Source organism: Desarmillaria tabescens, assembly GCF_030435595.1.
Source record: "Desarmillaria tabescens strain CCBAS 213 chromosome Unknown EV420scaffold_28, whole genome shotgun sequence".
Taxonomy (NCBI): Eukaryota; Fungi; Basidiomycota; class Agaricomycetes; order Agaricales; family Physalacriaceae; genus Desarmillaria; species Desarmillaria tabescens.
The window spans coordinates 394,402-413,306 of NW_026848327.1; the positions used below are offsets into that span (position 1 = coordinate 394,402).

Consider the following 18,905-nt stretch of genomic DNA (forward strand, 5'->3'; position numbering starts at 1 on the left):
AAAGACAAGACAACAAAGACTAACCAAGCAGTGTGTCATATTCTCCCATCGTCCTGCGGCGTCAACTCCAAAACTGAAGTGATGGTTGGTTGGAACAAGAAGTCAGAGAGGTTGATTTATACTCCCGTTCCCCGAAGGGTCCCCTTGTCAAATGGAGAATTAAGGACGCACAGAGACAGAAGGGTCAATTATGTATTTCAATATGATGCGGCACGGAACTCGCGGTTTGCTGGAACGCTCTTGAACCTTCCAGCGAAGGACCCGATGATTAGAAAGACAAGGGGCTGTTTCTGCGGCAGAACGTCCTCTCCTACTAACAGCGATGGCAATAGTTAGTTGCGCCCCTCACAGTGGGTGTACGAGCTTTTCAGAACCACTGGGATCGTTAAGGAAGGAAAGACTTGGGAAGCCAAAGGTACGATAATAATACGTTTTACCAAGATCCACGCGAATCTCGTGTGGCGGCGGCTTCGAAAACATTACCTCAAATGAACTGATCAACCGAAATACACGGTATACGCGATTGATGGGAGATCGAACCCGCTTACTGCCAGAGCTTTGACCCTCAATGTTTCCTGATGGCCGCGTCTGGCTTTCTGTTGTCAAGGTTCTTATCATTTCTTGAACTGTGCGTTTTCTGATTTCCCTTGAGGACCAGCCGGTTCTTCCGGGTGAGAATGTGACGTCGGATCGCTGGAAAATTAGCCGGTAGACACTGGGAAAATGCAGGCAACCTCAACCTGCAATCACAATGATCTGGAAAGACTCCTTGAATCGTGGAAGACCTCTGTGTGGTTCGCTGCGTTCAGTGATGGTGTTGACGCCCTCTCGCTAGTATATTGCGGTGTCAAGTTATCTTCATCATATTGTCATTCATGGTACAAGGAACACTTGTGTTATCGACGACAACAGATTCCTTGATGACCAATATTATCTGTTGGTCAACGCGTACACCGGATCATTGAGTTGCATGTGCGCACAGTGAGTTCGTCAGAACATCGAATAATCTAGTTCATGACGGCATTTTATACAGCGATTAGCAATGATTATGGCGGGTCCTCTAGACGGAAAAATATCAGCATCAATTCGTGGAGAAGTGTGATTGCATACCATGGACTCTCAAGCCACAGACTCGGGTTTCGATTGTTCTAGACGTTTCAAGAGCACACCAGTGCATATTTCGAGGGTCTGTGCTTCCTCGACGGTAGCACCTGCGCTGCCAGCCCAGCGAATTTTAAGATTTTCATCGACAAGATACACGTAGCCCACTCGACTATTCGTCATGCTTAGTGGATCTCGTTCGTACTCCATATTCTGACTCGACACGAGATATGTGGAGTGTAGCTCTGGAGGTATGACGGAACGTAGAGAGTTGGCAAACATGTTGACCAACAATGATTTGAGGAGATTTTCTTGTAGGTTGATCTGGACGAATTGGTACAATGGATTGGACAAATATCGGTTGTTGGTTGATTCCGAAAAGCCCTTGACGTGGAACTGTGCATACATCAGAATCCGGGTGCTGAGAATATTGAATGCTACGCACCTCGGATATTCGCGTAGTGATTACGGCGAGCACCGTTATTCGGCCAATACAGAGATCTGTCGTGTGCTTATTAAGTCCTTTGAGATTTTTACCCTGGATGTCCGGGAAATACAGGGCTTGCTGGACAACATATGTTAAACGGTACTCAGGTAAAGAACAGGGTGGCACCAACGTCTTCCCGTATTAGACTCTTGGGAGCAAGCCAGGTCTTTCCTCCATGTCTTCTTGTTCGATTCAAATCGTGAAAATATCCTTTTGAAGCCTCTTTCACTCTGCGGTGACAATAAGAACCAGACTCGCAAAAGAAAAGCAGAACATACAAAAGTTCCCGCTCTGCCATGACCTTGTCCGTATCCAAGTACCCTTTCAGCCTTTCTGTGGTATTCAAACGCGACGTCGTTGGTCGATGCCGCACCCCTAGAGGCCTGCTGAGATAAGGTAACGGCTCTTCGTCGTAGGGTTCGTGGTAGATTTCTTTCTTGTCGCCGAGGGCACCTTCGGTCAATGTGGATTTTGGTGTTTCATTCCAGAACACCCTGCTGGAATGGAAAGCGCGACAAATGTCACGACGCGGCCATTGACGAGCAACATGCAAAAAAGTGGCCATTGTCCGAAGACCAATGGAAGTTGCCATTTTTGGCCGCGATAATAACGTGACGGTGGCGGACGCATCCGGTGTTCACGTGACTGGAGTATTAAATATAAGCAACGCGTGCCAGTTTGTTGATTCGGTCTCTGTTGTCTTCTTACCACCACCACTTCCTCAGTGTCACCTAAATCTTGTGCGTTTTCTTCTAAATATTCAACATGGTACGTTCTAGGTCTCGTATATGCCTCCAAAATACTAATGGAACACCCTTTTTATAGTCTGGAAAGGGTACGCGAACAACTTTTCGGTGATGACGACAAGATTTCTGACGATATAGCAGGAAAATCCGGAAAATCATCTGGCGGAAAGGCTGGCGGTGACGGAGGAAAATCGCAGTCGCGCTCCGCAAAGGCGGGTCTGCAGTTCCCCGTTGGTCGTGTTCATCGTCTCCTAAAGAAGGGCAACTATGCCCAGCGTGTTGGTGCTGGAGCACCTGGTGCGTCACTTTGTCCATCGCCTGCATATTCACCGTTTATTTATCTGGTCCAGTTTATCTCGCTGCCGTCTTGGAGTACCTTGCGGCGGAAATTCTTGAGTTGGCTGGCAATGCCGCCCGTGATAATAAGAAGCAGCGTATCGTTCCGCGTCACCTTCAGCTTGCTATCCGAAACGATGAAGAGTACGGTCTTTTCCTGATCTCACTGCTCTCCGGTATCTGACGTTCCATCAGATTGAACAAACTACTTGGCGACGTCGTCATCTCGCAGGGTGGTGTTGTGCCCCATATCGAATCTCAACTTCTGCCGACTAAGTCTGGGTAAGTGGTGACAGCTTGTACGTGGTACCAGTGTTGACCAGATTGCTCTACAGCAAGGGACGTAAAGAGGGTGAAGAGGTGTAATGACTATGTATCAGTGGATCTTTTCTATTTTATGTCTTTTATATTCTGCCGTCATGTAACATTGTACATTCGTATCTGTCTAGACTCTATCTATACATTTGTACGAACATAACCTCTCCGCCATTTGGACCTAAATGCCGCCTTGTTGGCGAAGGCCGTGTCTTAGTATTTCCCGTGAATTTGATATTCACTGTTTAGGTATACAGCGGGCCAGTTATCGGACGCATTTTCACCACCTACCCTCTTCTCGTTTCTTTCTTCCTTCCTCTCTCATTTCCTCCATGCGGTGGTTGGCGCCTCCAGACCGTAGAGAACTCACGCTCATCATCTTTTGCCTGACGATATTCACTTTCGCTTACAATTTCACGAACTCTACTCGATTTCTTGGTATTGATCCCGCTGCGACAAAGGGCGTGCTCGGATTTAGCAGCCTCGGCTTTGGCGCCTCAAACATCATTGGCAATGACGGAAGGAAACTTGCTAGATGGCGAGATGCTGTTGAGAATCTGATATTTGGCGACTGGGGCTGGGATTCAGGACACATTGCTGGGGATGGCCTGGAGAGGAGCCAAGGCCTTGGCGTTGAGCCGCACCATGCCATGTGGATGTCGGTCAAAGAGGTGCCCAAGATCAATGGCATCGAAATGCAGCCATTCGTGTCGTGGGGGAGAAATGTGCCGACCGCGAAGGTTCTGCAGCATACTCCAGGTGCGTGTCGCTACTATATATTCTACGGTCCTTACTGACTTGCATTTTTAGGACATTCCGTCCTTGACAACGTCATTCTATTCAAGGGCAACGTGTACCTCGTAACCGACGACCCAGGTGGTCTCCCATCCCTCGGCTCCATCGTATCACCACCAAATTTCTGGTCGAAGATTTCCACCGCCGAAGCAATTGAGGAATTTGGTACTTATGGTGGCCGGTGAGTGTTAGTTACATTTCGCAAAAACGATGTGAATTCTCATTGAGTAGTCTGGGAGGTGTGACATTTATATCCACGGACCCCTCTCCCGCTAATTCTACCTTGCACGAATTATGGCGGACATATAGCGCCTTGGACCCTTCAATTGACGCGGAGGGGAGGACTATTCTACCACCGCCTCATCGAATTTTCATGCCTTTCCTTCACCCCTTTACGGATCCAGACCCGCCCTATGAGAATCCGATGTTGCCCCGTCCTCGAACAGACACTGGTTTCCACCCATTCCTCGTCAAGGCTGCCTTCCCCCAGATGGCGGTTATGTTCGACCAAGACTGGATGGACTACCACTTTATGGAGGTCCCATATGTCGTTGAGCGGATGGTGATTGTTGACCGAAATTCAGGCAATATTTTACCAGAAGTCGTGTCGCCATATTGGTGGGAGCCCATTCGGAAGCAGCTTGCGACCCACTTGAACTTGGAGGACGAGAAATCGAAGAAAAAGGTCATTACCTATGTCCACAGGCAGAATCAGTCTCCCCAACACGACTGGGAGCCACCCACACCCAAGCTGAAGGCAGAAGACCATCAGTTGTTGGTGAAGAAACTGAAGAAGATGGCGTATTCCTATGGTCATGAATTCAACGTGGTTTCGGCGCTAGACTTCGAGACTTCGTGGCATGATAGGATATCTTCGATTGTGCGGTCCACGGTGCTTCTGGGTGCACACGGGAGTGATCTAATGGATGGAATGTTTATGCGACGAACACCGCAGACGACAGTGATAGAGTTTTTCCCACAGGACAGATTTGTGAGGGATAGAGCGACTATGGCGCACGGGCTAGGGATGCACTACGTTGCCTGGTGCAATGACCAGTAAGTATATCTTCACTGTTGCAGTATGCCTTCTCTCATGGCTTATCCTCTCATCCAGAAAATACACGTCAGACAACCTACCACCCATTTCAAAACCAGAGAACGATGAAGCGACGATGACAGTAAACGCTGACCTCGTTGCTCAGACTATCCGTGATATTCTTTCTCGTTCATGAGACCTTGTTGCATAGCACACAGACCATTGGCATATTTATTGATACACTTCGAGGACGAGGTCCTAATCGCAGATTTTATCGGATGCTTACAGCACTAGACCTAGACTTTTCCCCTACCACACACTTAAGTACCTGCACGCTTACGACTCCCGACGCAGTTTTTATATGATTGTGAAGCTGCTTGGGTGGCTGTATGTGCCGTAGTGCAGTTACCGTAATTTATAGATTAACGGCAGGGGCGGGGTATACTAGTAGGAGATTAATCATCACAAGCCTGCTGTAGGTGCTTCGAAGACGTCCAAACATATCAAAACGTGTGTACTAGGGTTGCCGTAAGTTCTTCGCTTAACCTCGATCACCTCTTTTGTACTGACCTTGGAGTCAAGGTAAGATATTTTTGAGTCCATTGAATAGGTAAGAATCTAATTCTCTATGGCGATGTTGTCATCCATCGTTTCACGGATTTAGTTCTCCTGTTCCTGATCACTTGATTTGTTATGCGTCATAGATACCAAGATGATGGACCGGACTGGGCGGAGCTGCGTAAATGCGACTACCCTGAACTAGATCCGCCGGTACCAGACATTTCACTGCAATATTCAAGGCGGCATTTCAGCCTTTACCTAGGTATACATGGGCCTCTGTCGGGAATGGGTCAGTTCAGTCGAAAGCGACATTTTGCCCTTGGATATACTAGTTCCCGCCACCGACAGCCCTCGATCAAATAATCGGGCCGCCACTAAACAAACTTCACGTGTTCCGAACCTGAAAGGGTTTTGACCAATAGATCATAACGTCAAGGTGCGAATGGCGTCGTGGATCTTTTATATAAGGATGTGGTGGGAATTCTGGCCAACCGTTCAGGCTCCCCTCTCCTTCCTCTATTTTTTCTCTTCATAATGGTTGAAGATGAGCACAGAGCACCCTCCGTTCATTCCTCGATCACTCTCCCACCCGATGCAGAGACGAATATTCATTTACAGCGTTTCGTGTCACCAGGCCACGGTGAATCTGCCATCCCTGCAGACCCCAAAGAGGAAGAAATAGAGCGACATGAAGACGACTGGGAAGACGATACCAGAAATCCTCGAAATTGGACTCTGAAAAAGAAATGGATCACTGTTTCAATCGTGCGTTCCCCTCGGTTTCTTTTCTGACTTTGAGTTTACTGTACGAACCAGGTCTCTCTCTATACTTTTGTCTCGCCGCTTGCTAGTTCCATGATGGCACCAGGTAATTACAATATGTCTACCTAGCAACCCACCTCTCCACGACGCTGTCTAGGTCTACCACTCCTAGCAGTGCGATATCAGATCACCAATCAGACCGTCATCGCTCTAACACTCAGCATCTTCCTGCTGGCGTTCGCCCTTGGGGTGAGAAAATATGACATCTCGAATCAAATATTCATCACTTGACGCGATTCGCATCCCCAGCCCTTATTTCTAGCCCCATTATCAGAGATGTATGGTCGCACATGGGTATGTACTCCCCAACGTATCGTGTCTGATGCCTGCTGACCATTCATATGCCCCAGGTCCTGCACATCGGGAACTTGTTTTCCCTGGCTTTCAACATGGGGTGCGCGTACGCGCCTAACACGGGAGCTTTAATAGGATTTCGACTCCTCGGTGGGTACCGTGCTTCTCTTCTCTTCTTGATAGTCTGATTGGTTCTGGTATGACGGAAAATTAGCTGGCCTGTCGGGGAGTGCACCTATAGCGTGTGGTGGAGGAACTATTGGGGATCTCTTCTCAGAACGTGACCGTGCTTCTGCTATGGCTCTTTACAGTCTTGGTCCGCTCATTGGCCCCGCAATTGGTCCCGTTGCTGGTGGTTTCATTGCAAATTCAATAGGTACCAAATATGTCTTTGTGATCATCTCAGGTATATGGCCCTGCACTCTTTCCTTGTTCTATTTCGACGCTTGTATTAGGACTATGCTTGTTATCCGCTGTCATTGCGCTGCCGCTATTAGAGGTTCGTTGGACTTAGGTTGTTCTGGACTCCGGGATACTGATTCGGTTGAAGGAAACTTACGCGCCCGTTATCCGAGAACGTCTTGCCAAACGCTCGGGGGACCTCGAAAAGGCTGCGTATTTCCACCATCCCACCGCGCAAATGAGCAAATTGGAGTATCTATGGATCAATATTTCCAGGCCCCTCATTTTGCTCTTCCGGAGCTTCATCTGCTTCATTCTGAGTCTATACATGGCGTTGTAAGTTCATCTTTTGTCGCACCCTCTTTGACTGTCTAACAACGCTTTATAGTATGTATGGTCAGTGTGATCTACTGTGTCTAGAATCTCAATACACACCATCCTTCCAGGAATCTACTACTTGATGTTCACGACATTCCCGAGTCAGTACCGCCACATATTTTGTAGGTAAACATATTGACGCCTCTGTCTAGCGGTTTTCGATGACATATACGGCTTCAATATCGGTGTAGGAGGGCTTGTATATCTTGGAATAGGCTTCGGCTTTCTTGCCGCCTCAGCATTCGGTGCTAAGACTGCTGATCAGGTCTACCACTATGTGAGTCCGTAGCTATGGAGCACTAGGGAGGTATCCGATCGTCCTTGCTTCCTTCTAGTTGGCAAAGAGGGACAACAATGGCGTCGGTAAACCAGAAATGCGTATTCCTGCATTATTCTTTGGATCTTTCTTCGTTCCCATTGGGTTGTTGTGAGTCATCCAAGTTGCATATCGCGTTGCAGTTATCTCAGTTTTCATCAGCTGGTATGGATGGTCTGCTCAGGCCCGTGTTCATTGGATCATGCCAATCATTGGCTCTGGTATTTTTGGATTCGGTACGTGGTTCTGCGTTCAATATATTGAACCCTGATTTTCTTTACTTTATTTCTTGTAGGTACGATGACGACATTGTCAGTGCCGACCTTTCCTACGATGCCCTCGATGCTGATTTCGCGGTTTTAAAGCATTCCCATACAACTATATCTGGTCGATACATTCAAGTACGCCGCTAGTGCACTTGCTGCTGCGTCGGTAGGCCCTATTCTCTCCAGACTGGACGAGTCATTGACGCAATAAACAGGTCTTCCGATCTTTACTGGGCTTCGCATTCCCTTTGTTCGGTGAACAGATGTTTGATACCCTCGGGCTTGGGGGCGGAAACTCATTACTGGCTGGTAAGTTTCGAGCCTTATCTAGCGTATGGAACCTTCAAACATTCCTTCATGTAGGCTTGGCTATTCTCCTAGGTATTCCATTCCCTATATGGATCTACTACAAGGGAGAATCCGTCCGGTTGAAAAGCGACTTAAGTCGCTGAACTTGGTTGGTCATAACATTTGCACATCTTGGGGTGGAGTTTCGAGTAGGTTTGGGTTATTACATGACATCTGTAAAGCGCTCCATTCGAGTTTGATTGCATCAGTCACGTATAGATCACTGTCGTACATATAGCAAATAGCATAAGTATTATTGAAGAGGTTCATTTGGTTTACAAAGAGAACCTTGTGGGCGTTGGACAGCTGTGTTTCTTTGGTTTAATATAAGAGTAAACTAACCTCCCCTTATTCGAAGGGCAGAGCATATCAAGATAATGGTGCGCGAAGTCGAAGTCGACGAATTAATAAGATGCGCACCTCGCTGGTAAGATCAAATTGAATAGGCACCACATTGAAGGCCGAAAGAAGGACCGCGACTGAGTTCTGAGTTTTCATCACTATCTTCCACGGCACCACTTGCGACAGGAGGTGGGTGCGTTACTGTGGGTGGTTAGCATGTGCAAATGGATCACGATGTGCAAAATTCGACACGGTGCACTACTACTTATCCAATTTTGTTCAGTCATCAGAAAAAAAGCGAAGTCAACAAGTAACTAGAACGCGCCGCAAAGCAAAATTTGCACATCGCAATCCACTTGCACAGGTACACGTCGACCACCCACTTTAGTTTTGTCGTAATTTGTGATACTTGTGATGATGTGATCCACCACCATCATCATTACCACCAGCAGTCCAATCGGCTCTGGTTAGCTCTGCCAAACGCGGGAGCGATTGGACTTCTGCAGATCTGGATGTCTACAATATCCATACCGTCATTGAGGATACAGCCACTTTTTGTTTTTGCTATACAGACCCTGCCACAATCCTCCGTTGACCCGGTGCTATCAAGCATCCGAGACGCCTCGAACATGACCTCAGATAGAAACGCTGGGCTTATCAACTTGTTCGACCTTGCTATGGTTCCAAATTCAGAGGACTCTGCGATGGATGATTTTGTCGTAAACCTCTTCAAGGCTCTTGGTTATGTGAGACGGAATCGCATCGTCCGCACTCGCAAGGACATTCCTTTACTTATTTGTGGGGAATCGGATGTGTGCCTAGTGGATTGTGATCGGAATGATATCTTGCTCTTGGCTGTGGAAAACAAGCGCTTCAGGCAGGGTGAATGTTCTATGGGTGAGGGCTTAGTGAAATGATCTATCTGGCGTTCCCTGTCGGGCTGCTGTTGCCTCACTAGATGATATGAAACAGATTATTCCAGCTATTGTCATGACCGGAACAACGCCGACCTTTTACAAAGTTCCTGTCACCTTTAATCTCGAGATTGCTGTGCGTCGTGGAACATTTCCTGCCTAACCCACTTATGTTCCTGTGCATATTCCATCTGTACTCCGACCACAACGTCGCTGGAGTGAGGGGATAAAGCCGTTGGATGCCAGAAGAGAAATTTTGAAGTGTTTCGAGGCGTTCAAGTCAGTCATCGGAATGTAAACAGTTGAAGCTAATGGTGGGTATCCCGTGTTATGATAGCCGCTACCAGTTGCGAGATGAATCCTGTGTACATGACATATTTGTACAGTGTGAATTGGCATGTTTGCACAACGCATTCAGGAACATTCATACACGGAGAGATATGTGGTGTCATGTCATTCCTATTGAAACGGATGATGAAATCGATAAGAGTCGGCGAATGAATAACTGTTATCAATTGAGCTTGATGATACCGGGTCGCTGAAGGGCGCAGAAGCTGAATGCCACTGAATAATTAGTTCATCAGATACACTGACGTTGATCTGCTTGAACCTGGAAAGCCTCAGTTAGGACGAGGTAGCGAACACAAGGACAAAACAAAGGAATTATGTGCACATCCTAAATACGACTGTAAAAAAACGATCTCTATCCGCCTTTGAGCTCTTAATAACTGCTACCATTGACCTGGAATCACGGTCAGTAACAACGGTTACAGCAATTAGAGAATCTCACGCACCTTCTCCTTTAACGACCCAATGAACTGATGATAGCTAGGCAAAACATCCAGCCTATCCTGAATGAGGGCACTTAACGCCCACAGCCTCAACGGTGGCTCCCCATCTTCCTTCACAACATACAGATGCGGATAATACACCCCGCGACGCATTTCACGCGTCTTTTGTATGATGGCATTCACCCGTTGTGAGAACGGATTTTCAAGAATGGGAAGTGTGTACTAGGACCAAATTTCAAGAGATGATATTGAAGGTAGAAAGAGAAGCTCACCTTTCCGCCTCGTAGTACCTCATAATTGGGGAGATCGAATACGTCCATCACCAACTGAGGCACGGCGTCCCGTCCAATCCACAAGAAGATGGTCTGTCCGTCTTCAATGAGGAAGAGACCGTGCCGTTCTAGTCTTTCAGACGTTAGGGGCAGAGCTGGCGGCAGTATAACACCATCAGGTCCCACAGTGCCGGCCTGAAATGACATGAGTAACGCTTCTAGCGGATGACTTGACAACTGCATACCTCGGAGGCATGTTATGCAACGAATAGAAAGTAGGGTAGATGTAAGGAATGAGGACTTGCGAAGGCAGGGATGTCAACAATGCTTGCGAATAGGCTCGAATGTCAGGCGGAATCTGCGCGCTTTGTCGTATACCAACCTGATGCGTTACGCCATTACTAAAATGATCATGTGCGACACTGCGACACTCACGTTCTTCAGTAACCCAAGGATGAGCACAGGCAGCATCTTCATATTCTCAGAGATCGCGAGCTGTGCACTAGCACCTGCACCACCAGCAGTCATGCTGCTCTTGTAGGCGATCAATATTTCCACAAGTCGCTGGTACAGGTAATCCCGAGCGTCTTCCAGTTTGTGGGTCAAAGATCGTTCCACTGCCTTGTTCGCAAACAACGTGGCTAGGGCAACCTGATCCACAGATGCAAACACTTCGGAGAGACTAGTGGTAGTGGGAAGTGCGGTAGTTATAACACGAATCCGACGTTCACCTATGAAGATAAATTAATTGACTGGGCCCCATAAAAGCTAGAGAACCAACCATAACATGTAGTATGCAGCACAGCGGTTTGCAATACGACGAAAGGAGACGTGACCGTTTCTTCGATCTGGATCTCGATAGCATATGACTGGTCCTGTGGGACAGCAGGCATAGCGAGAAGGTCCGTCGACCTCACGAAGAAATTGCCGTGGAAAGAAGCCATCCGAATACCTATGCGTTGTCAGGCTTCGTTTTTGTGATGGAGTTGTAAGAACATTACCTCTAGAAGCCCGTACACGCATAACAGCCTCCAACATAATTGGCATTGCTAGAACACCGCCAAATTCGTGGGCAAACTTGAGCGCATCCTCTGAGCGACCAGCATTAAAGGCAGGGTAGTAGTATGTTTGACCAGATGTGTAGTGAGGTAGGCATGCTGAGCGGGTGTAAGAATCCTAGCTAAAGCACATGCGTTAAGCACTAACCCAAGCTCGCGACGTCTTGATACGAAGTACTGAACAAGAACATGTCGATCGAAACCTGAGCCCTCGAGCATTCGATAGCAAAAGTCTTGTAGAATGTCGATGCAGCTTGCAAGAGTCCAGATTCCTGTAGAAGATTTTGACTCAGAAGAAGCGCATAACGAAGGGCTGAAGCGTACTTTCGCTGTACCAAGTATTTTTGGGTCTTCACGGTTCTTCAGCGCGCCGGGACCCACACTAGGTAGACTTGCCGAGAGCACCATTATTTTACCGCCTATGGGTGCCTAAGGATCACGATCAGCCTCCCGCGAATTTTTCTTTGGTAAAGTCTTACCATCAACTTGAAACCCGCTTGCAAGGCCGGTCCCATTGCACTCCCGATTATACTGTTATCTTGAAACATGTCATTGATCCTACCCAGAAGTGCTTCCAAAGAAGCGCGCGCCTCCGCGAGGTTCACAAGAAGGTCAGTAGGTTTTGGCAAGAAAACATCATCAGTGTCGGATACGACAAGCATGGATGAATCCGTAGATCCGGGCTACAAAACGATGAGGGACAGACTGGACGAACCGATCATGACATACAGGGATGGAGAAGAAGTAGAGCGACACATCGTAACATATGATGGCCACTTTGGTCCGCCCATTTTCGTCCGGGATGCGATCGAGGTTTTCAAGGATGGTGCGAGTTGCCGTGGCCACCATACCTGATTGGACTGATGCATGGCTGACATCGATAAGGAATATGTACACAGCCGGTTGTGGAGGTCGGACCATATATTCTGTGGGTGCAACAAACTCTACGACACCATGGTTGAGTTCCGCGCGGGCCCATCGGTCACCTGGCTGGTTTCGGGCTTGATCCCAGTCAAACATTTGAGGCACCTCGTTCGACATGTTACACATGCAACATCTCCATCTAACAAAACGTTTAGCATTGACCGGAAATTCGATGGTGCACAACACACCGATTACCCCCATCAATGAATTGAACATAAGGATTAATATACGTCCTGCACCTCCTGCACCGAGCAATGACGGTATCCGTTACCACCGGAACGGGCTCTTCACCTTCGTTGAGCGTTCGATAAGGCGTGATGATCAGAGCGAGAGGGATTTTGGATTTGCCGAGAACTGATGACGTCGTCGGGATCGCATTCAAGGTAGATCGTTGGTAGGATGGGTCAGCATTAGCCGCCGGTGATGGTGAGATAGATGCGTTAGGCGGTAGACGAATCTCTGGAGGAGGAAGGAGCAGCTCGCGAGGATCTGGCGGTGACGTTAGAAGGTTGGTGGTATATAGCTGGAACGGCTTTTGCCCGCCCATTCCCATCTGACCAAACTGATCAGTAAGGGCGCCCATGCCAGGCTGTACGAATGTTTGCTGCGGTTGAAGTTGTTCCGGGGCATTTATGTACTCTGGCCTGCTGTCATAGTAGGGCGGCTGAGGACCTTGGGGTTGCACCCCGGCACCTGCCAAGCCCGGAGTGAAGAACTGGCCACCAACAGGCGCTGGTTGTGCTGCGGCGCCGTATCCACCATCGCCCAACGCGTCCGGAGCACCAACGGTACCGAAATAAGCTTGAGTCTGACCAGCAGCATACTGCCGCCGTTTCGAGCCGTGACCTGCAACAGGCGCGACAGTTGGAGCTTGGTCAACCATGAGAGCAGGATCAACTGGAGGTTCCCATTGCGTGTGGCCCGTCGACGAATCTGTATTTGGTCGTTAATGTACACGTCCGGAAGAAAAAACCAAGTCTGTACCAATAAACAGGTATCGCTGGTTCGACGCGTCCCTAAAATTCGTCAAAATACAGGTATCGCTCTGAGCGAATTGCTACTCACCATTCAGCAGTCCAGCCTGCCGGCAACTGTTGAGCAGGCGACGCCATAGTGGTGATAGTAGATGGAAGACAAGCTTTCCGCCTTCAAGTTTGTACGTGTTTCTGACGTGGCGCCATTGCCTCTGCCAAACATCGTCACGATCGACCATAACTTCAATCACCCAGTAGTTTTTCTGGTAACGTTGTATGTCTTGCTGCATGATTCTGTAATGGATGATACCGCAGTACTGCGTCGTAGAACTCTTCACAGATAATAGGATAATCGAAACGCTGCGAATCGAAACGAATCTCCACTGTCGCTCAGGCTGGCTTCTCGAAAGAACAAAGCTGTATAAAAATTCTATCCATCATAGCACAAAAGTGAAGAGATTTAATTCCTATCGGCAATACTAGATTGTATGCAGTAAGAGTCATGTTTCCGTGGGCGCACCGTTTCTGCGGGATCGTAACCGCTTTAGTCAATGGTAAGACCGATGTGTTTCTTCATAAGTATATTTTAGCTGTTAAGGCTAGCCAGGTCGGACCACAAATACCGCTCAATTTTTACAATGCCTGCGTTTATTTATACTATGTGGATATACAATCTCCCTATGGAATTGGGGCGTTGTCTGGTTCTGTCCCGCGTTATAGCCTTCAGGGATTATCCTATGTTGGGTGAGTACATTCCAACAGCCACCTGAAACCTAGATCTCTTCTGATTATATTCTGTCTGTTTTCTGTAGGCCTAGTCTCAAGGTAACCCACTGGCACCGGCCCATGCCCATGTTGCGCTTATGTCGCCACAGCTAGCACCGTCCCCGCACAGGGACACTTCAACTAGAATGAAATTGACGTGCAGGATGCGGAGGGGCCTGAAACTAGAACCTTCAGATGTTAATTGACCGGTCTGTACACGACGTCACATGGTATACAATGTACATATGTAGTGTTGACGTTTTAGGTGCGTGCTACATTTTTGGCCCTCGGGAGCGCTGGGTCGGGTGAAAGGTGGGTGGCCCGTTTTTTATCATGCCACGCACCGGAAATCTTGATACGAACCCACTAGGTACCAATCCACAAATTCAGGTCTTGGCGGATCGACGACTTAAACTAACACCCACACCCAAGTCCACACTACGTATAAGTACCGGAACAATGGCTACTGTCGAAATCAACTCGCCAATGGCTACTCTAGATTCTTCCGCTATCTCCAACATCGCTGCATCCTGGTTGGAAAACTTCTCCAAGTTTGCCGAACTAGGAGATGTAGACGGCATCGTATCATGCTTTCTTCCCGACGGCTGGCTTCGTGACGTCTTGATCTTTAATTGGAGCAACCGCACGTTCATTGGCCAAGAGAAGATCAAGGATCATCTTGCTGCAAATTTCGCTGCAGCCAAGGTATCCAACATCGCCCTTGACAAGCGTCAATACTTTACTCCCGAGCTTGCTCATGTGACCCCGACTCAAACTGCTGTCGCGTCAGGATTCACGTTCTCGACAGCGACGGGTGAGGCACGAGGATATTTCCATCTTCTACCTGATGCCCAGGGCGTATGGAAAGCTCTGGCGGTGTTCATGATTCTCGATGAAATCCATGGACATCCTGAAGAGGGCCCTGAGCTTGGGATCTACGGAGACCACACCTTGTCCTGGGACGAAGTTCACCGAAAGCGCAGAGAAGCGGTGGAGAAAGACCCATATGTCTTGATCAGTGGGTGTCGTTTTTTACACTGCCGCCACAATTGTCGTACTTACTTTGACATAGTCGGCGCTGGACAGACCGGCTTGATCCTTGCCGCACGTTTCCAACAGATGAATATGTCCACCCTTGTCGTCGAATCCCATGCACGCGTCGGTGATAACTGGCGCGTCAGATATCCTACACTTACTTTGCATAGCCCCAGGTCCCAATTTCAACGTCAGTAGCCGTCATCTCCGTCTTAACTCCCGATGTAAAATACTAATCCACATATTTCTCCTTTACAGTTCTATACCAACCGTATCCGAAGAACTGGCCGATCTACGCATCACGAGATAAGGTAGCGAGTTGGCTCGAACAATACGCCACCAGTCAAGACCTTAGTATCTGGACAAATTCACGCACATCCGGGACCCCCACATACGATCCCGAAACCAAAAAGTGGACTGTCGTCATCGATCATGCAGGAACTCCCACCACCGTACACCCGTCCCATATTGTCACCGCTTTTGGAATTCTGGGTGCCCCCCTGGTTCCCCACGTTGATGATAAGGAGGTGTTTGAAGGCCGGACGCTCCACGCCGCTGACTATCCTGGAGGTAAACCCTTCGTTGGCAAGCGTGTGATCGTTGTCGGCGCAGGCAACTCGGGAGCAGATATCTGCCAAGATCTTGTCACCCAGGGCGCGCAATCCGTGACTATTGTCCAGCGCTCCTCAACTTGCGTTGTCGCGAAACATCCCAATTACACCAACAACTTGCTCAAAGTTTGGCCAGATGGCGTTCCTGTAGAGGTCTGCGACTTCAAGTTCCAGGCTCTGCCTCTCTTATTGCGTAAACGGATCGCTGCCTCCCAGGCGGATGCAATAGCAGCGGCCGAGAAGGACCTGCATGATGGGCTGAAGAAGGCGGGTCTTCACATCAACATGGGTGACGATGGATCTGGTCAATTCCCTATGGTCTTCGAGAAATCTGGCGGTAAGAATTTTGCTATCATTACGTGTTTAATACTGAACTCCTTTCAGGATTCTGGATTGATGTTGGATGTGCGGGGCTTATTTCAACGGGCCAAGTCAAAGTCAAACACGGCGTTGAGGTTAAGCGCTATTTGAACAAGGGTGTAGTCTTCACCGATGGCTCTATGCTGGATGCCGATGTTGTGATTTGGGCGTATGTTTTCCTGATCTATCTTTTGTTGTAAAGTCTAACCCCAAATCGTAGCACTGGTTATCACAACGTCAAGGAAACTATCAAGTCGATATTTGGGGAAGAAGTCATCAAACACACCGGAGAAATCTGGGGGCTCGACGAAGAGGGTGAATTGAAAGGCTGTTACAAACCGTCTGGGTATCCTGGAGTAAGTTCTCTTCTTTTACCAATTATAATGGCTCTTATTCATTTTACCCTAGTTATGGTTTGCAGGTGGTGAGTTGGGCAACTCTCGATTCCTCTCTAAGCGCATGGTGAGTTTATGCTGTCACTCAATCTCGTAAAATCTAAATAAGGGGATATAGGCGCTCGAGATGAAGGCTATCCAGCTCGGTCTGAAACAGTAGGCGTTGTTGTATAGTAACTTTTATGTCATCCATATGTATAGCTTTCGGGGTTTCCGTTGGATCCATTAGCCATTCAATCATGCTTCCTGGAAGGCAATGACAAATCTGTCTTGCGTCGCGTCTAAGATAAGAAATTATTTGTGAGATAAGATAAGGGAATTTTGGAGACTCAACTGCCATCATCCTTCATCATCTGATTCGCGGCTAGTACTGAATGCTCCTCAGGTCTGAGACCAGAAGACATGGCGGTTGCTTTTATGGCTTGCTTGCTTTCTTTGTGCTACTACGATCATGGATCCAGCTCTCTACAAGAAGTTTACCGCGTCTCGAGGACTTCAATACTACTACCTAGCCTTTCCTGGTGACACCAACAAACCCATTTTGCTGTTCTTGCACGGTTTCCCCAGCACATCTTATGATTGGAAGTACCAGGTTGAATTCTTCAAAGCAAAGGGATACCGCCTCATCGTTCCGGACATGTTGGGATTTGGAGAGACGTCAAAGCCCACGGACCCATTAGCTTACAAACAGAGCTTGATTACCAAGGACATAGTCGAGCTCTTAGATGCTGAGAAAACTGACCGCGTCATTGCTATCGGACATGGTTCGTGAGTACACCTGTTTTGCAGTGGATAGTAACGTCAACTCGAATTCATGCACCAGGGGAGCAATTACGGCAAGCAGATTGGCAAGCTATTATCCAGATCGCTTCTTAGCATTTGGATTCCTCGCTCTGGGGTATTATCCTCCTCATCTGCCTAAGCCATACGAGGAAATTATGCAGACGGTACGCAGCTCCTTATTTCGCTTTTGTATTTCGATGGATTAACTTCTTCACCAGTTGAAACAGCGCATCGGCACAGAGTTATACGGGTACTGGTCATTCCTTTCTGAAAACGATGCCCATATCAAACTGAAGAACCTTGACTCCTTCTATAGCCTTGCGTACTGTGAGGACCCTGAGCTCTGGAAGGAGTACATGAATCCTCCAGGCGGAATGAAAAGATGGGTTGAAAATAATCGCATGACGAAAGTTGGTTCGTTCCTCACAGAAGCGGCAAGTCAACTGCCAGAATATGTGAGATGATGCATAATCTTTCTTTCAGGATCAACACACTCAGAAGGAGAAATTGCGCAGCAGCGGACTAGCTGCAGGGACATGTTATTACAAAGTCGTGACTTCCGACATATATGCTAAAGATCTGCAAGATGAGGGTTTCAGATCACATGTGTGAGCGCATCCCATCCACTCAATTTATATGCTCCAAAGACAATCCCCCGAAGACTGCTGAGCTGACAATGCCAGTCTTCTTCGGTGGTGCTTCCAAAGATTTTATATGCAGAGCCGATATTCATAAGGCCACCGTCGAACAGACGTGCAAGGATGCGACTATTCACGTTTACAACACCGGGCACTGGGTTCAGCTGCAGGCTAGGGATGAGCTTAACCAGAACTTGTTGGCATGGATCCAGACTGTTCAGGAGAAAACGAAATGATAACGAAATGTTGACGAGATATGAACGGATAGAATGTACTAAGACACATAAACGTTAACTTGTATGCGCTGTACACCGCGGGGCTGTTCTCAAACGAAGTGAGTGGCACGAATGAATTACCTCTCAGGCAAACACGATATGGGGGCTAACTAAGAAAATTACAGCCTTATCTACTAGGAATACCCGCGGGAATAAGCAAACACGTAAGTGAATCCATACGAGAACCCGAGAGAAGCTCGAAATCTCACACCAGGGTCATGAGGATTTTTCTAAAAACTTCCGCCGCCAATAAATCATCTCGTCTCATCTCTGATTTGCCTCATAACAGCTTGCTGCGACAGATGCGATCTCTCTGATTTTCAATCATGCCTCGACCGGTATTCTGAACCGAGTCGAAGCCTGGGCCTGAGCGCTAAGCGGTGATTGCTCTCCTCCATGATCAGTGGCATCTCTCGCCGCAACTTCAAAGGCAAACTAATTTTGCTCTACTAATGGATGCTTGTAACAATGTAACTGGGAACTGGGCTCTCTTGCATTGGCGTTCTGCTTAGAGGCCTCTTTGGTTAAACATCGAATTTCGACGTCGTGAATGTGGATTTATCTC

General features: G+C 48.0%; 8 protein-coding genes across 8 annotated transcripts; 6 read left to right on the forward strand and 2 right to left on the reverse strand.

The window, feature by feature from the left end:
- Nucleotides 1-841: 841 nt before the first annotated feature.
- On the reverse strand, nucleotides 842-2,162 carry EV420DRAFT_1336896 (F1F0 ATP synthase assembly protein Atp10). The gene is made up of 5 exons (XM_060468881.1): nucleotides 1,867-2,162; nucleotides 1,719-1,818; nucleotides 1,547-1,666; nucleotides 1,111-1,497; nucleotides 842-1,060 (listed from the first exon to the last, which is right to left on the reverse strand). The coding sequence occupies exons 1-4, from the start codon at nucleotides 2,151-2,153 to the stop codon at nucleotides 1,120-1,122; spliced, it is 885 nt and encodes a 294-aa protein (XP_060328465.1). The 5' UTR covers nucleotides 2,154-2,162; the 3' UTR covers nucleotides 842-1,060; nucleotides 1,111-1,119.
- A 231-nt stretch (nucleotides 2,163-2,393) lies between these two features.
- EV420DRAFT_1645308 (histone-fold-containing protein) lies at nucleotides 2,394-3,036 on the forward strand (the record flags this gene model as incomplete). The annotated part of the gene is made up of 4 exons (XM_060477761.1): nucleotides 2,394-2,631; nucleotides 2,685-2,814; nucleotides 2,866-2,952; nucleotides 3,006-3,036. 4 exons carry the CDS (start codon nucleotides 2,394-2,396, stop codon nucleotides 3,034-3,036), a joined length of 486 nt encoding a protein of 161 aa, XP_060328466.1.
- A 281-nt stretch (nucleotides 3,037-3,317) lies between these two features.
- Nucleotides 3,318-5,012, forward strand: EV420DRAFT_1273255 (uncharacterized protein; the record flags this gene model as incomplete). The annotated part of the gene is made up of 4 exons (XM_060467751.1): nucleotides 3,318-3,744; nucleotides 3,796-3,961; nucleotides 4,012-4,836; nucleotides 4,895-5,012. The coding sequence occupies 4 exons, from the start codon at nucleotides 3,318-3,320 to the stop codon at nucleotides 5,010-5,012; spliced, it is 1,536 nt and encodes a 511-aa protein (XP_060328467.1).
- An 899-nt stretch (nucleotides 5,013-5,911) lies between these two features.
- Nucleotides 5,912-8,307, forward strand: EV420DRAFT_1696719 (major facilitator superfamily domain-containing protein; the record flags this gene model as incomplete). Its single annotated transcript, XM_060479437.1, has 17 exons — nucleotides 5,912-6,142; nucleotides 6,194-6,245; nucleotides 6,297-6,388; nucleotides 6,449-6,493; nucleotides 6,550-6,643; nucleotides 6,708-6,899; nucleotides 6,949-6,992; nucleotides 7,044-7,231; nucleotides 7,284-7,291; nucleotides 7,342-7,374; nucleotides 7,426-7,550; nucleotides 7,609-7,700; nucleotides 7,752-7,825; nucleotides 7,885-7,900; nucleotides 7,955-8,021; nucleotides 8,071-8,164; nucleotides 8,219-8,307. The coding sequence occupies 17 exons, from the start codon at nucleotides 5,912-5,914 to the stop codon at nucleotides 8,305-8,307; spliced, it is 1,536 nt and encodes a 511-aa protein (XP_060328468.1).
- Nucleotides 8,308-9,174: 867 nt separating this feature from the next.
- Nucleotides 9,175-9,462, forward strand: EV420DRAFT_1273280 (uncharacterized protein; the record flags this gene model as incomplete). The annotated part of the gene is made up of 1 exon (XM_060467753.1): nucleotides 9,175-9,462. The coding sequence occupies one exon, from the start codon at nucleotides 9,175-9,177 to the stop codon at nucleotides 9,460-9,462; it is 288 nt and encodes a 95-aa protein (XP_060328469.1).
- Nucleotides 9,463-10,180: 718 nt separating this feature from the next.
- Nucleotides 10,181-13,616, reverse strand: EV420DRAFT_1621545 (CPII coat sec24 protein; the record flags this gene model as incomplete). Its single annotated transcript, XM_060475711.1, has 14 exons — nucleotides 10,181-10,201; nucleotides 10,254-10,472; nucleotides 10,523-10,717; nucleotides 10,761-10,904; nucleotides 10,958-11,253; nucleotides 11,304-11,474; nucleotides 11,524-11,679; nucleotides 11,729-11,852; nucleotides 11,905-12,009; nucleotides 12,060-12,263; nucleotides 12,310-12,643; nucleotides 12,693-13,437; nucleotides 13,489-13,520; nucleotides 13,570-13,616. 14 exons carry the CDS (start codon nucleotides 13,614-13,616, stop codon nucleotides 10,181-10,183), a joined length of 2,793 nt encoding a protein of 930 aa, XP_060328470.1.
- A 572-nt stretch (nucleotides 13,617-14,188) lies between these two features.
- On the forward strand, nucleotides 14,189-16,924 carry EV420DRAFT_1556667 (FAD/NAD-P-binding domain-containing protein). The gene is made up of 8 exons (XM_060473673.1): nucleotides 14,189-14,222; nucleotides 14,291-15,261; nucleotides 15,316-15,468; nucleotides 15,537-16,226; nucleotides 16,274-16,418; nucleotides 16,470-16,605; nucleotides 16,658-16,711; nucleotides 16,763-16,924. The coding sequence occupies exons 2-8, from the start codon at nucleotides 14,577-14,579 to the stop codon at nucleotides 16,802-16,804; spliced, it is 1,905 nt and encodes a 634-aa protein (XP_060328471.1). The 5' UTR covers nucleotides 14,189-14,222; nucleotides 14,291-14,576; the 3' UTR covers nucleotides 16,805-16,924.
- EV420DRAFT_1556678 (Alpha/Beta hydrolase protein) lies at nucleotides 16,919-18,336 on the forward strand. Its single transcript, XM_060473674.1, has 5 exons — nucleotides 16,919-17,412; nucleotides 17,468-17,591; nucleotides 17,646-17,861; nucleotides 17,911-18,019; nucleotides 18,075-18,336. Exons 1-5 carry the CDS (start codon nucleotides 17,096-17,098, stop codon nucleotides 18,299-18,301), a joined length of 993 nt encoding a protein of 330 aa, XP_060328472.1. The 5' UTR covers nucleotides 16,919-17,095; the 3' UTR covers nucleotides 18,302-18,336.
- The last annotated feature ends 569 nt before the right edge of the window (nucleotides 18,337-18,905 follow it).

What these genes read in the sequence shown, in the direction of transcription:
- EV420DRAFT_1556667 (XM_060473673.1), top strand. Translation starts at nt 14,577, where the DNA reads ATGCCACGCACCGGAAATCTTGATACGAACCCACTAGGTACCAATCCA. An exon ending in GGTCTTCGAGAAATCTGGCG is followed by an intron (nt 16,227 to 16,273) that starts GTAAGAATTTTG and finishes AACTCCTTTCAG; the next exon opens with GATTCTGGATTGATGTTGGA. An exon ending in GCCGATGTTGTGATTTGGGC is followed by an intron (nt 16,419 to 16,469) that starts GTATGTTTTCCT and finishes CCCAAATCGTAG; the next exon opens with CACTGGTTATCACAACGTCA.
- EV420DRAFT_1336896 (XM_060468881.1), bottom strand. Translation starts at nt 2,153, where the DNA reads ATGGCCACTTTTTTGCATGTTGCTCGTCAATGGCCGCGTCGTGACATT. An exon ending in ATGGCAGAGCGGGAACTTTT is followed by an intron (nt 1,819 to 1,866) that starts GTATGTTCTGCT and finishes TTGTCACCGCAG; the next exon opens with AGTGAAAGAGGCTTCAAAAG. An exon ending in AGAGTCTAATACGGGAAGAC is followed by an intron (nt 1,667 to 1,718) that starts GTTGGTGCCACC and finishes TATGTTGTCCAG; the next exon opens with CAAGCCCTGTATTTCCCGGA.
- EV420DRAFT_1556678 (XM_060473674.1), top strand. Translation starts at nt 17,096, where the DNA reads ATGGATCCAGCTCTCTACAAGAAGTTTACCGCGTCTCGAGGACTTCAA. An exon ending in ATTGCTATCGGACATGGTTC is followed by an intron (nt 17,413 to 17,467) that starts GTGAGTACACCT and finishes TTCATGCACCAG; the next exon opens with GGGAGCAATTACGGCAAGCA. An exon ending in GTTCGTTCCTCACAGAAGCG is followed by an intron (nt 17,862 to 17,910) that starts GCAAGTCAACTG and finishes TCTTTCTTTCAG; the next exon opens with GATCAACACACTCAGAAGGA.